The 15,464-nt window shown below is 42.1% G+C and overlaps 1 protein-coding gene across 1 annotated transcript in view; it reads left to right on the top strand.

Moving 5' to 3' along the window:
- Positions 1-15,464, top strand: part of LOC124622240 (myrosinase 1-like) — a 108,394-nt gene that overhangs the window by 28,992 nt on the left and 63,938 nt on the right. The window contains exon 5 of the mRNA XM_047147894.1: positions 10,386-10,569. Within this exon, the coding sequence (XP_047003850.1) occupies positions 10,386-10,569 (184 nt within the window). The remainder of the gene's footprint in view (positions 1-10,385; positions 10,570-15,464) is intronic.

Below are 15,464 nucleotides of genomic sequence, written 5' to 3'. Positions count from 1 at the left end.
AACTGTCAAAAGCAGTTGAGAGCAAAAAGGATATCTCACACTTTTAGCTTGCTTAGAAACAGTAAGTGAGGAACACATAATTGACAACAACTTTAGGCTGCCTCCACACAGCATGCATTTACATCTAGAAACAATGTTAAAACCATACTACATTTCAGTTGTAGATCCAACTTCACAAAATCGAAGGAATAATGAACTTTAACAACTATTCGCTGTCTAGGTCGTTAGATATGAGTCAAAGGCACAACTGGGAAAGAGTTGCGGAAGTCATCAGTTTACATTCACGTGAAATGATTTGGGAAATCCACAGAAAATCAAAAACAGGATGGTCAGATGATTGTAATTCCCACTGGAAATTATAACAGTAGCATAAACAGGCTTGAAATGATGCGTTGTTACTATACTGCTTTCTCGAATAAGCTTTCTGGAGTCGTCATTTGGCATTTTGCCAAGGCCAAGGAGTTAAACGGCATAATCCGTAGTTAACATAATAAAAATAACAACGCGAATGACTAGACGTACTGTTAATGATACACAGAAGACAGATGTCACATTTTCGAAGTTTGAACTGTGGAACGATTCAAGATTACAGTAATGACATGGATGAAAAACTGCAGACATTTCGAGCAATATGTAAAACAGCTGACAGCACACTTAGAATTAAGCGTTATGAATGATGAAATGTCGACTATCGTGGTGTATTAGTACACCACGTGTGTGGAAACTGAAAAGTCGCGAGTTCGAATTCCGGTCAGACCACGGAATATTTCATTTGGCCTTAAAATTAGCCTTCACTTCTCAACGATGCGATGATTCGCCGGAAACGACACTTTGTGTGCATTCCACGTTAAATTTGCAGGTACCCCGTCTGCGGTAGGACTCCTGGGGTAGACTCAAAGACTTATACCAAGCCGTTGAGCCAAACGGAATAATCATCGTCGTCATTATTATTGCTATTATCATTATTACTATTATTATTACTAACCACGCTGAAATAACTGAATGCAGAAACATATGAAAAAAGAAAAAAAAGAGAATAAGAGATGAGACACTACCTTAACGAAATTTTGAAATGGAATAGCGACATGAATCGATCAAGGAAACGATGGATACAGATTTCCCTAGTGTCCCATCTGAAGATCAGAATATGTACGTTTCCACCTTTCCCATTCAAATTAAACTAATCCTAGAGACAGGAGCTATAGTTACATCACTCCCAACTATAGCGAGTGAAAACGGCTCGATAGTCACTGCCACCTATGGCTCACGACAACCTCAATTACAGAGACGAGTGGAAAGACGTAACAGTGAACTGAAATAATTGAAAAGACAGTATATACTGGAAGAGAAATTATTAATGAAACTGGAAATAGAGTTCTGTGAACGTATCAGCAGACAAGTAAAGAACATTCAATGGTTTAAAGTCCTTTTTTTGTTTGAGTCATTAGTCTTTTGACTGGTTTAACATGGCCCGCCACCAATTCCTCTCCTGTGCCAATCTCTTCGTCTCAGAGCAGCACTTGCAACTTATTAGCTTAGCTTCATAATTATTTGCAGAATGTATTCCAATCTCTGTCTTAATGTACAGTACTTACCCTCTACAGCTCCCTCTAGTGCCATAGTACCGATTCCGTGGTGTCTGAACTGATGTCCTACTATCCTCACCCTTCTTCTCGTCAGTGTTTTCCACGTAGTCCTTTCCTACCGAGTCTGCCCCTTCGTCTTGTCAGTGCTTTTCGTATATTCCTTTTGTCGCCGAGTCTACGGAGAACCTCCTCTTTCATTACTTTATCAGTCAACCTAATTTTCAACATTCTCCTGTAGCTCAACAGCTTCTCTTCTGAAATAGTACATGTTTCACAACCGTACAATGTTGTGCTGCAAATATACATTCTCAGAAATTTCTTCGTATCTGTAGTACTAGTAGGCTTCTCTTGGCCAGGACTAATATTTTTGCTGGTGCTAGTTTGCCTTTTATGTCCTTCCTGATCCGTCCGTCATGAGTTATTTTGGTGCCCATGAAGCAGAACTCGTTAACTTCATCTACCTCGTAATCTCCAATTCTAATGTTAAGTTTCTTGCTGTTGTGATTTCTGCTAGTCCTCATTACTTCCATTTTTCTTCAGTTTACTCTCAATGCACATTCTATACTTATTAGAGTGTTCATTCCATTCAGCAGATGCTGTATTTCTTCTTCACTTTCTCCACTGCAAATGTCATCAGCAAATCTTGTCATTGATATCCTTTCATCGTGAATTTTAATTAAATTCTTGAAGCTTTATATATTTCCGTTATTTCTGCTTCGACGTACAGATTGAAAAGTTGGGTCAAAAGTCTACATTCCTCTCTTACATCTTTTCAATCCGAGCACTTTGTTCTTGGTGCCGGCCGCAGTGGCCGAGCGGTTCTAGGCCTTTCAGTCTGGAACAACGCGACTGATGGCCTCAGATGTTAAGTCCCATAGTGCTCAGAACCATTTGAACCATTTTTTGTGCTTGGTCTTACACTATTATCGTTCCCTCTCATATGTTACCCGGCTTTCCCTATAGCTTAACCATGTTTTTCTCAGAATTTCGAATATCTAATATCATTTTACACTTTCCATCGCTTTTTCCAGGTCGATAAATCCTACGAAAGTGTGTTTATTTGTCTTTAGTCTTGCTTCAGTATCCAACGGTAAGTCAGAATTGCTTTTCTGGTGCCTTTACCTTTCTTGTAGTCAAACTGATCGTCATCTAACACATCTTCAGTTTTCTTTTCCGTTCTTCTGTATATTATTCTTGTCTGCAACTTGGATGCATGAGCTGTAAAGCTGATTGTGCGGTAAGTCTCGCACTTGTCGGCTCTTGCAATCTTGGTAATTCTGTGGATTATGGTGTTCTGGAAGTCAGATGTTATATCGCCAGATTTAAAAATTCTACACATCAACGTGAATAGTCGTTTTGTTGCCACTTCCGCACAATGATTTTAGAAATGTTATCTATCCTTTCTGCCTTATTTAATCTTTAGTTTTCGAAAGCTCTTTTAAATTCTAACTCTAAAACTGTAACCCTTGTCTCTTCTTTATCGACTACTATTTCTTCTTCTATCATGTCATTAGACAAGGCTTCTTCCTCATAGAGGCCTTCAGTGTACTTCTTCCACGTATCCGCACTCCCCCCTGCATTTAACAGTAGGTATCCCATTGTATCTTAATGTTACCACCTTTCCATTTAATTTCACAAAAGGCCGTTAACTTTTCTGTTTGCTGAGACAATCCTTACAACAATCATTTCTTTTCTGAATTCTTCATATTTTTCATGCAGCAATTTCGCCTTAGTTTCCCCGTACTTACAATTTATTTCGTTCCTAAATGGTTTGTCGGTTGATAAAGGGAGGGGGGAGGAGGGGCGGAGAGAACTGACCAAACTGGTAGGTCATCGATCCCCATTCCTAAATGACTTATACTTTTGTATTCCTGAGTTTCCAAGAACATTTTGGTACTTCCTTCTTTCACCGACGAACTGTGTTTCTACTGTTACCCATGGTTTCTTCTTAGTTTACTGCTGGAAAAAAAAAAAAGAAATTTGTACACCTTGTAAGAAGTTTCCAACTCACTCAAGATTTATTGTTGCAGCACTGTATACGGAGTACATAAAATGATTACTTTTATAGATCACTAGCACAAGCGGTTCTGAGGTACCACTTATCGACCCATGCTGAAACACAATATTAGTACGCAGTTTAACTTCCACGGGCGACACTGCACAAGCTGACTGTGGCATCTCGTCGATCATACAGAGGGGATATTATCGTGGGATACCTAATGTCACACCTGCTCGACCAGTTCACGTAATTGTATACCAGTTGTTGGCTGACGGGTTGCAAGAGCCTCTTCACGTCCCATCACATCACACATGCGTTCGATTGGAGAGAAGTCCGGAGAATGTGGTGGCTAGGGAAGTTGCTGCACTTGTTGCACAGCACGTTAAGTCGAAAGGGCAGTGTGTGCGCGAGCAGCACCTTCCTGTTGCAAGAACGACAAAATAACGGGTCTAACAACATTTACAATTACCAACCACTGGTTAGCATCCCCTCCACAAACAACAAATCTGAACGAGGTTTGTAGCTTATAGTACTCCAGACCACAACGCTTGGGGTGATGCCATTGTCTCTACGAGACAGCCCTCAGTGGATCTACGTCGAACGCACAAATGACCATCACTTGTGTGCAGGCAGAATCTGCTTCCATCGCTGAAGACCACGACACGCCATTACAAGTCACTCTCTGGCGGAACGAGTCGAGCCGTGCCCATCGATGCTGTGGCTCGATGGAAGACGGGCTAGAAGTCGGCGTAGTCCACTGCTAGTAATCGGTTCGCAACAGCTGGTGTTGACACGTCTGGGCTCATAAGCACTCTTATCTGTGTTGTGGCAGCTGTATGATCTGCCACTGATCTCGTTGCAATAAGACGATCCTGGCTTGTGTCCGTGCGGCGCGAACGTCCAGAACGTCGTCCACGGGTGTGAGAATGAAGACGTGACCACTGATACCAGCATCGTTGCACAACTGGCGCAGCATGTCCAACTTGTGTAGCAGTTCTCCTAAAGGATCATTCCGCCACTCTGGAGGCGACAATTTGGCCTCTTTCAAATTCTCTCGGTTGTAGGAAGTACGAGTGCATTTCCATGGCATGGTCACCTGCTTTCTTTACACTGAGCCTTCTGACTGTGAGTATTCCCCACTAGGCGGTAGACGCAGATGGCAATCTGGTAGCTATGCTGCTACGATACCTGTTGGCGGACAATTTCGAAACCATTATCAATACATCTACCATTCCTCTGGTGACATATTTCGTCATCGGATCACAATCTGTGCCGTCTTTCCAGATGCACATTTTTTTGCGGCAGTGTATTTTATTACTAAGTTCACGTTAACTTCCGCACTCACTGCCCCGTAACCAGTTCACCGAAGGGAACTATATTCTGTCTAATTCTGACATGATTAGTGGTTCGTAAGAGACCCTGACGCACACGGCAATCTGTGTCATAAAATATGGAAGCTTTATGGAGTAGGAAAAGCTTCATTATAGGAATCAAGAAGTATTCCGCAAACAGTGGTATTGCGAACCAGCTCACTCAGTTCAGTCACGAGGAAAATGAAATAGGTCTTTGTACAGGATATCCGAAAGTAATGTATATAGTCTTTCAAACTGCATATCTCTTTAATTATAAGAGATAGAAATAAAAAAATTTGGGTGTCATATGCAATAAGGTGTGGCTTAAGATAGTATATGCTTAAAATGACCATCTTCCACCACAATGAACCGTCAATAACGACTTAGAACAAGCACCATACCTTTTATTGTTTAGTATCTGCACAGGCGTTACATGGCTGTTACATTACATTGTCCGTGTTGGTACTTCGCGGGCCATGGGTTACCCACACCGACAGAGGCTCGATAATAATCGGGGAACAGAGTACCGCGAGAGGAAACATAACTTCACTGTGCAAGTCATTCCAAGAACAGCTTCACTCATCATATAAATGTAAACATTGGGATAAATGTGCGCTCTTATTACCTATTGCGGATTTCAACAACTGACAATAATTAAAGCAGTGGCATATAAGGAGACATGCCAAGTTCCACAGATACTTGAAATTCCTCACATCAGTTAAAGAATGTAAAGTAGAAGACATCATAAGAAAAGAATGTGTCAGCAATGAGCTTAAAATATTTGCAATAAGAGAAACAGTCGACACAGATAAGCAGACCTAGGAACAACATGTAGACAGAATGCAACAACATAATCCCAAAAAAGGTTTTGCTATGTATACCACAGAGATAAGGAACATAGATCGAACCGGAACCGTTGAAGCTAAGATGCTGAATCCGGAACAGCTTCCTCGGAGCTAATCCATGAATGCAGATGATGATGATGGTGGTGGTGATGATCTCTGAAGTATCGTAAGAGGCAGCTCCGTGAAGTTGTTTGCGGATTGTGCAAGTGTTAACCACAAGGTTGACCAAGGCGTGATAAACTTTCATAGGTACACAATGTGCTGATGGCATGCAGTCCAAAACTCGGCCCGTCTCGGCATTACTCGGTACATCTGGGTTTTGTTCGGTCTTTCTCGGTATAGCGCGATATTTCTTTTAGCAGTTCGATGCTACTCTTTGCTCCAACATTTTGTGAGACTTATGGTGATCGGCACGACTTTCTCCTATTGTGCACAATCGTGGTGTGACTCCAGTTTATCCTTCGCTGTTTGGTCATCGTATAAAGAAAATTCATAGATCCAGTGGTTGTTGGCGCAAAAGGAGACACTCCAGCTATCTATCTTCACAATCGTTTACAAATGAATTGGAGCCACAGAGGACGAGAACTCTCAGTACCTGTTATACACAGTATAATCGGCGAGTACCGAAAAAAGCCACATTACAACTCCATGTAGAAGATTTACTTGACGTGAAAGAGCTAAAAATTATAAAGATCGATAGATGACTTGTACGAGATTCATGGCACTGTGCATCAAGAACAACTTTGAATTAAATATGCAGGCCCGGAACACGTGATAGAATTGGTGGCGCAGACAGTAAATTTTCTGATGTGGCACACATTATGACATCGTCATTTGCAACAGATTCTGATGGAGCTGAACGCAGAGTATGGAGACGTTATATATTACAACAAGTCATTAAACATGCATGGAACGAGTTTTCGATTAGATCCCCTACTATTATTGAATTTCTGATGAGAGGAAAAAGTAAGATCAAAAATTACAAAGTTCGGACTTCATTCGAAACCTTGAATTTTAAATATAGTTGACTGAGACTTCGCTCAGTAAGGCATTGCAAGGTGAGGAACAACACGATTCTGATTTCATCGGTGAAGTGGAAAATCACATTTTGGATGGGACAACTACTAACTAGAAACACTGCCCATTTCTCTAAGTAGAAACTCTTTCTACTTCCCTAAGCTCGGTGGCATTAAGGAAAATGTGAATTTTGAATAATCCACTGTGGCTTTGAATTAATTAGAGGACTAGATTTCCACACCCTCGATGAAACTGCAAATCAATTTTTGTGCTGTTTTAGAGACCATTCGCCATTTCAGTTGGAAGTGCCGCTGTACATCTTGCACATGGAATCGGTCGATCTGCAATGTAATTCCCGTTTAAAAGACAAATCCTTTTACGTTAACACTGTCCAGGATTTGTACATTGTTTTCGTTGGTAAGTGTTTTCACGTCTCTACAGTGAGACCTAAAAGCGTGATATAAGTTCTTTGATGGTTAAATTACTGTACTAAAATATTGTTTTGTTTATGATCTACACTCCTGGAAATTGAAATAAGAACACCGTGAATTCATTGTCCCAGGAAGGGGAAACTTTATTGACACATTCCTGGGGTCAGACACATCACATGATCACACTGACAGAACCACAGGCACATAGACACAGGCAACAGAGCATGCACAATGTCGCCACTAGTACAGTGTATATCCACCTTTCGCAGCAATGCAGGCTGCTATTCTCCCATGGAGACGATCGTAGAGATGCTGGATGTAGTCCTGTGGAACGGCTTGCCATGCCATTTCCACCTGGCGCCTCAGTTGGACCAGCGTTCGTGCTGGACCTGCAGACCGCGTGAGACGACGCTTCATCCAGTCCCAAACATGCTCAATGGGGGACAGATCCGGAGATCTTGCTGGCCAGGGTAGTTGACTTACACCTTCTAGAGCACGTTGGGTGGCACGGGATACATGCGGACGTGCATTATCCTGTTGGAACAGCAAGTACCCTTGCCGGTCTAGGAATGGTAAAACGATGGGTTCGATGACGGTTTGGATGTACCGTGCACTATTCAGTGTCCCCTCGACGATCACCAGTGGTGTACGGCCAGTGTAGGAGATCGCTCCCCACACCATGATGCCGGGTGTTGGCCCTGTGTGCCTCGGTCGTATGCAGTCCTGATTGTGGCGCTCACCTGCACGGCGCTAAACACGCATACGACCATCATTGGCACCAAGGCAGAAGCGACTCTCATCGCTGAAGACGACACGTCTCCATTCGTCCCTCCATTCACGCCTGTCGCGACACCACTGGAGGCGGGCTGCACGATGTTGGGGCGTGAGCGGAAGACGGCCTAACGGTGTGCGGGACCGTAGCCCAGCTTCATGGAGACGGTTGCGAATGGTCCTCGCCGATACCCCAGGAGCAACAGTGTCCCTAATTTGCTGGGAAGTGGCGGTGCGGTCCCCTACGGCACTGCGTAGGATCCTACGGTCTTGGCGTGCATCCGTGCGTCGCTGCGGTCCGGTCCCAGGTCGACGGGCACGTGCACCTTCCGCCGACCACTGGCGACAACATCGATGTACTGTGGAGACCTCACGCCCCACATGTTGAGCAATTCGGCGGTACGTCCACCCGGCCTCCCGCATGCCCACTATACGCCCTCGCTCAAAGTCCGTCAACTGCACATACGGTTCACGTCCACGCTGTCGCGGCATGCTACCAGTGTTAAAGACTGCGATGGAGCTCCGTATGCCACGGCAAACTGGCTGACACTGACGGCGGCGGTGCACAAATGCTGCGCAGCTAGCGCCATTCGACGGCCAACACCGCGGTTCCTGGTGTGTCCGCTGTGCCGTGCGTGTGATCATTGCTTGTACAGCCCTCTCGCAGTGTCCGGAGCAAGTATGGTGGGTCTGACACACCGGTGTCAATGTGTTCTTTTTTCCATTTCCAGGAGTGTATTTTGCTGACAAATATGAAGTACTGAAGAAAGCCACACGCCTCGTGGAGCACTTTCGCAGTATCACCTTCTTCTCCATCCACCCACGCAGACAATCTGGCATGATAGAGGTGGACGCCAGAAAGCTGTAGAGAAGTGTAAGAACACCTACTGAACACCCGAGGTTGTTGCAAGTACTGGCAGTGGAACTCAAATGAGTTGGTCATAAATATGTGGAAAGAAAAAACACTATTCGATTGCACTACAGGCTGTGCATTGCTGGAACCAGTAGCAAAATCTTACTATAGCTATGACTATCCGCCGAGAGCGACTTTGTGGAGAACGATCATACGAAGTAAGTTGTAGGAAAAGCGGATACCAATCGGAGATTAAGTCGAAAAACCCTAGGAAACGTAACTACGGGAGTGCCTCACAGAGCACTTGATAGACCGATTCTTGGATGTTAAACGTCAATTTGTAGCTCTTAACAGGTGGGATTAATGGAATGGACGCAGAAGATACAGAAAACGGGTACGTTTATTGAGCGGAGACGTTACAGAGGTGTCCAAGAAACGCCCGTAGCAGCCACTACAAGCAGAGAGGCATACGCAAACGGAAAAGCTCATTTTTGCAATTTAGAGCATGCGTCCCAAGCGAAGTCAGGAAACACGCTAATGTAGTCGAAACAAATCTCGTTTAATGATTGTATTCGGAAAACCAGAGAAATTATAACAAATTGTACGACGGCTTACCGAAAGTCGTTCAGAATTTTTTCTTCTCTCATCTTACAAGTCGCATTTGCATCCAGCGTCCTCAGCTATTTATATCTATTCCAATCTCTTCTTTCCCTACGGTTTTTACCCTCCACAGTTTCCACAAATACTATGGCAATCATTTGTTGGTTTCGTAACACGTGTCCTATGTTCATTCATTTCAGTGTTTTCCTCAAATTTTTGTCCTTTCCGATTCCATTTTTTATCAAAGTGGCCAGAATAATTGCCAACATCTCCTTCGTTTCGATTCTCTTCTTTTCTGATTCTCCCATAGACCATGCTGTGCTATGCAATGCTGCTACGCAATGCTGTGCTTCATACGCACATTCTGAAAAATTTCTTGCTCACATAAAGGACTATGTTATACTGTAGTAGATTTCTTTTGGTCAGGAATGTACTCTCGGCTTTTACAATTATGATTTTTGTATCGTCCCTGCTTCGTTCGTCATGGCTTACTTTGTTTCTACGACGACAGAATTTCTTCACTTCCTCTAATACGTGGTCCCGAATTTTCATGTTAAGCTTATCGATAGCCTCATTTCTGCTACTACCAAACAGTGTGTGGTCATTAGACTGCTCACTCGATTCAACAGATCGAGCAGTTCTTCCTCTCGCTGTGAAAAGTAATGCTATCAGCCAATACTATAACTGATGTCCTTTCGTACTGAATTTTGATCTCATTTTCCTCATTCCTGAAACTTTCTTTTGCGGCCTACAAAACAGTTGTCAATGGGACAGGAAAGGGTGATATCAGAGGTACCTTCCACCACGTACGATATGGTGTCTCGCAGATGTTCGGTTAAAAATTGAGAAAACGTATAAACATTGTGTATGTGAATATTCAAGGCGTGTCTGGTAATAGGACTTGTCACACTGTTTATGACTTGCCGTTCAGGTGAAGTTCTGGATAACATTCAACGAGCCTCCGGCGATTGTGAGCGGTTACGCCAACCAGGGCGGGGCTGCACCCAGCCAGCCCGCTCCAGGCATCGGAGACTACCTGGCGGCCCACACGCTCATCAAGGCGCATGCGCGGGTCTATCACATGTACCAAGAGCAATACAAGGCCTTGCAGCAAGGTGAGTTGCGCAGAAGATACTTTGTGATATGTTCTGCTGCGTCGTCATCCACTTACTACCGTCTTGTAGAGTTTTTTTAATACTTCTATTAGATTGGTGCACAAGCTCGCAGCGTTATGTTTTGCAAGTGAGTATTCCTATTGCTTTGGGTTTATTTATCGATTGTCATTTTTTATTTACAGTTCACTGTTGTTAGCTGAGTTTAGATATTATAATTTTGTCATTTAGAGATAGTGAGTGGAGTTGTGGACACTAGAAAATGGAGTGCTAAGTGGAGAAATAGGAACATTTCCGACGTATTCTTCTGTTTGAGTTCAGGAAGGGGGAGACAGCAGCGGAGGTGGTCAGAAACATTTGCACCGTGTATGGGGAAAATCCCAGTGCATAGAAAAATCCTCCATTAAAGGAGGATTGTTTGGACATTAGCGACCCTTCACGTTCAGGAAGACCTACGGGTTTGACAAACATCTTTTAAAAGCATTAATCCACAATAATTCACGTCGGTGTACTCGATAACTGGCAAATGTGATGAACTGTGTTCATTCCATCATGGCGCGACATTTGCATGTAGTGGGGACTGTTCAGAAATCGAGTGTGTGGGTACCGCATGCTCTAGACCGAAATCACAAACATCAGCGAGTGGCCATATGTGCATCTCTGCTTGGACATCATGAACTAGCTCTTGAACAAGACTGACGACTCCAGTCCTGTATCGTTACTGGCAATGAGGAATGATGTCTTTACGTTAACGTAAGGGAAATAAAGGAATGGATGAGCCAAAACAATGCAGCAAAGACCTGCACATAAAGACCTGCGCGCATTCACAAAAGATAATGCTATGTGTCTGGTGGAACAGCGACGATATGGTCTACTACGAACTGCTTTCCTGGTGTGTAACCATCACTGTTGACATTTGTTGTCAACAACTGAGACGTCTTACAGAGGCAGTCCAAGAACAACGAATAGAAAGACTGCGTCAAATGATGATATTACACGATAACGCCCACCCGCGTTCTGCTGTAGGGACAAAAAGCACTGTACAGGAGTTGGGTTGGGAAGTCATTCCGCACTCACCTTATTCACCTGATCTTGCGCCTTCAGATTTTAACCTTTTCCGTTATCTATCGTTAAATATTCACGGAACTTCATTTCGGGATGAAAATGCACTCCGAACACCGGCCGACGAGTGCTTCGACTCAAAGTCACGTAATTTAAGTAGTCGCAGAATCGAAAAGCTACCCAAATTCTGGCAGACTCTTTTGAATATTGTAGAAGAATAAGTTGATGATTAAAGACTCTGTTATGTGCATGTGTTGTGTTTATTAAACTTGCGGAGAAACGCTACGAACTTATCCGTCAAGCCAATAAGTTAACAATTGCGGTGTGTGTGAGGAAGGCCGCAGTGCCAACTGCTGTCTTACAAACCTCCCAAATAACTGAACGTACCAAAAACGCAGTCAGCAGTTGGCACCTAATGGGATACGCTTATGGTTACGGTCGTGAAGTACTTCAGATTCGGGGTCAAATAATAATTCGTACACATTAAATATGTCTACCATCTGAGCACGAACTGTTATTTACTGTCTGTCTAACACAAAGTTTTGATTTTTAAAATGGCTTCCATTCCGGCGCAATCACGTAATTTAAACAACAAATCTGCAGATGTACAAGATAGAAAACACGGTAAATATGTTACAAAGTTAATAATGAAACCATGTAGATTACTTCTAAATTATAATATGTAAAATAGAATGACGTCACAGCAGAAAAAGAAAGCAATGGGTCATCATCACAACTGAGAAAATTTCATTGTCAGTGACGTTGTCTACAATCAACAATGTGGTATTTTTTTGTGTTTGATAGTAGAAGACTGTTTCCTTCTTATGACAGAGCGGTATTGTATTTCACATATTTTAGTTATGACGAGATAAAGGATAACGTGTTTTTTTCAGTCTTTGATAGTGAAATACATGTTAAAATTTCGATTTAATTTGTGTCGGTCCCCTTTTAACTTTTAAGCTTATTTTCATTATTATCTGTCTTGAGAATGTGAAGACGACCTGTGACGGGTAACATCAAGTAAGGTTTATAATTGGGTTGTCAGTGTTGTGAGTGGTTTGAAACTCTCACTCACGCAAAATTTCAGGTGACGGTAATGGACACTTTTTTCTCCATTCCTTGCTATATCAGACTGCGATAGAATGATTTGTTTTACTTCTAGCTCTTTCATTGTCTTGTTTTCTCGAAATGGATGTTCTTACGTCCTTTTCTCCACATAACCAAATATTACTTTAATGTTCGATGGCTTTTCGTGGATGGGTGTCACTTCAACAACGAGCTATAGGTCGCAACTTTACGTGGAGTTACATGCTAATCATCATTATTACGTTCAAGATGTTCTTTCGAAGATTTTGTTAAAATAATAACTGGGTGGATTTCTTTTCTGCCGAATGTTCATCGTCTCTAGTGCTATTAGCTTCGCTTTGAGAAGTACTGTTTCCACCACTGCCACTAGTACTACAAAATTAAACACAGTTAATCGCGTTATCGTCTATAAAATAGTTTTCTTCATCCACTTTCCTATCCAATGTAACTTCAGTTGAGCATTCAAGTGTCTGAATAATCTACCAAAAACATTGTGGACTGGCGTGTTAACGCCCCCACTTCCCATCCCTCCACCTCCAAGACTGTAAGCATTGTTACGTACAAAATCAAGAGCAACACAATCGCACGCCATCGCAGATGTGGCTGTAAATGTGAGATGAGTCTGTGTACAAATACTTCAATACAAATTCCTAGTCGAGCCGAAAGGTGTCCCTTATTAGAGATGACGAGAAGCAGCACATACAAAAGATATTACAAAACTTTCCAATAATAATACTAATTACAATGAAGTGACTACCCCTAGCTGCATACAGGCGTTAATATAATTCAACCGGGGCAGCTGAAAAAGTGTGCCCCGACCGGGACCCGAACCTGGGGTCTCCTGCTTACATGGCAGATGCTCTATCCACCTTTTTCTTTTCTCTTTTTTGCGTTTTGTTCGTTGTTGATCTTTGTGTTTGGTTGTTGCAGACGTCACACGACATCAGTTCAAGTTCGTTGTTGGTCCTTTCACTCAGTTTTTTAGTATAGAGGCCAACCAGCTCTCTGATCGAACACGCTGAGCTGCTGTGCCGGCGCTTACTGCCGATTCCCGTGAGTTCGGGCGCTGTTTGTACATCCGCACAGAACATGATATTTAGATTTAGATTTAGATTTACTTTCATTCCAATTGATCAGTAGTGAGGAGGTCCTCCAATTATAACTAAACAAATAAACTAATGTACCATTCCACAGGTCCCAAGTGGAATGATCGTCATTTTTTAATGAACACTATAAGAAAGAGTCATTTTACAAATACTAATGCACTGAATTTAAAATAAAAAAGTTTTTTTATTTATTTATAAGGTAATAAACATGTAATACAACTATCATAATACTTATTTACAATGAACACACTACTGCACTGAAATGGTGCAGAAGTTAGATTGTACTTACACCCACCCACCCACTCATACTCCCACCCACCCACCCACCCACCCACCCATACACACACACACACACACACACACACACCCACACACACACACACACACACACACACACACACACACACACAAACACACACACACATTTTCAATGAACACATTACTGCACTGAAATTGTACAGAAGTTATATTGTACTTATATACAAATCAGTTGGTTTCACTGAGAAATTCATCAATGTAGTAGAAGGAGTTGGCCACCAATAAATTCTTTAGGGTTCTCTTAAACTGAACTTCATTGGTTGTTAAGCTTTTTATGGCTGCTGGCAAGTTATCGAAAATGTGTGTTCCTGAATAATGCACACCTTTTTGTACAAGACTAAGTGACTTTAAATCCTTGTGAAGATTATTCTTATTTCTAGTATTGATTCCATGAATTGAGCTGTTGGTTTGAAAAAGTGATATATTTTTAATGACAGATTTATTTAAGGAATAAATATATTGGGAAGCAGTAGTTAGTATCCCTGGTTCCCTAAACAGGCTTCTGGAGGATGTTCTTGAGATCACACCACATATAACTCTCACTGCACGTTTTTGTGCCTGGAAAACTTTAGCTTGGCTTGATGAATTACCCCAAAAAATAATCCCATATGACATTATGGAATGAAAGTAAGCATAGTACGCCAGATGTTTCATTTTTATATCTCCTATGTCTGACAAAATTTGCATTGCAAACAGAGATTTGTTAAGGCGCTTCAGCAGTTCTGTGGTGTGCTCCTCCCAGTTGAATTTATTATCAAGCTGTAATCCCAAGAATTTAACACTGTCCACTTCTTCTATCTTCTGGTCATCGTATGTAAGACATATACTTGTGGGACACCCCTTACAAGTTCTGAACTGCATGTAGTGTGTTTTTTCAAAGTTTAGTGACAAAGAATTGGCTAGGAACCAGTGATTAATGTCCACAAGTATTTTATTGGCTGATATTTCTAAGACTACACTTGATTTACTATTTATTGCAATGTTCGTATCATCGGCAAACAAAACGAACTTGGCATCTGGTAATGTTACTGATGAAAGGTTATTGACACACACAAGAAAAAGTAAGGGCCCTAAAATGGAACCTTGTGGAACCCCACATGTAATTAGTTCCCAGTTGGATGATGCCTGATAGCTTGATACATGTCTCTTTCCAAATAACACCCTTTGTTTCCTGCCAGAGATATAAGATTTGAACCATTTTGCATCATTTCCTGTTACACTATAATATTATAATTTACTTAAAAGGATATTGTGATTTACACAGTCAAATGTCTTTGACAGATCACAAAATATACCAGTTGCCTGCAATTTTTTGTCTAATAAATT

The sequence above is a fragment of the Schistocerca americana genome, chromosome 7 (assembly GCF_021461395.2).
Source record: "Schistocerca americana isolate TAMUIC-IGC-003095 chromosome 7, iqSchAmer2.1, whole genome shotgun sequence".
In the NCBI taxonomy this organism is placed as follows: domain Eukaryota; kingdom Metazoa; phylum Arthropoda; class Insecta; order Orthoptera; family Acrididae; genus Schistocerca; species Schistocerca americana.
The sequence above is the reverse complement of the archived record's forward strand: the minus strand, read 5'-3'. Positions and strand labels throughout refer to the sequence as shown.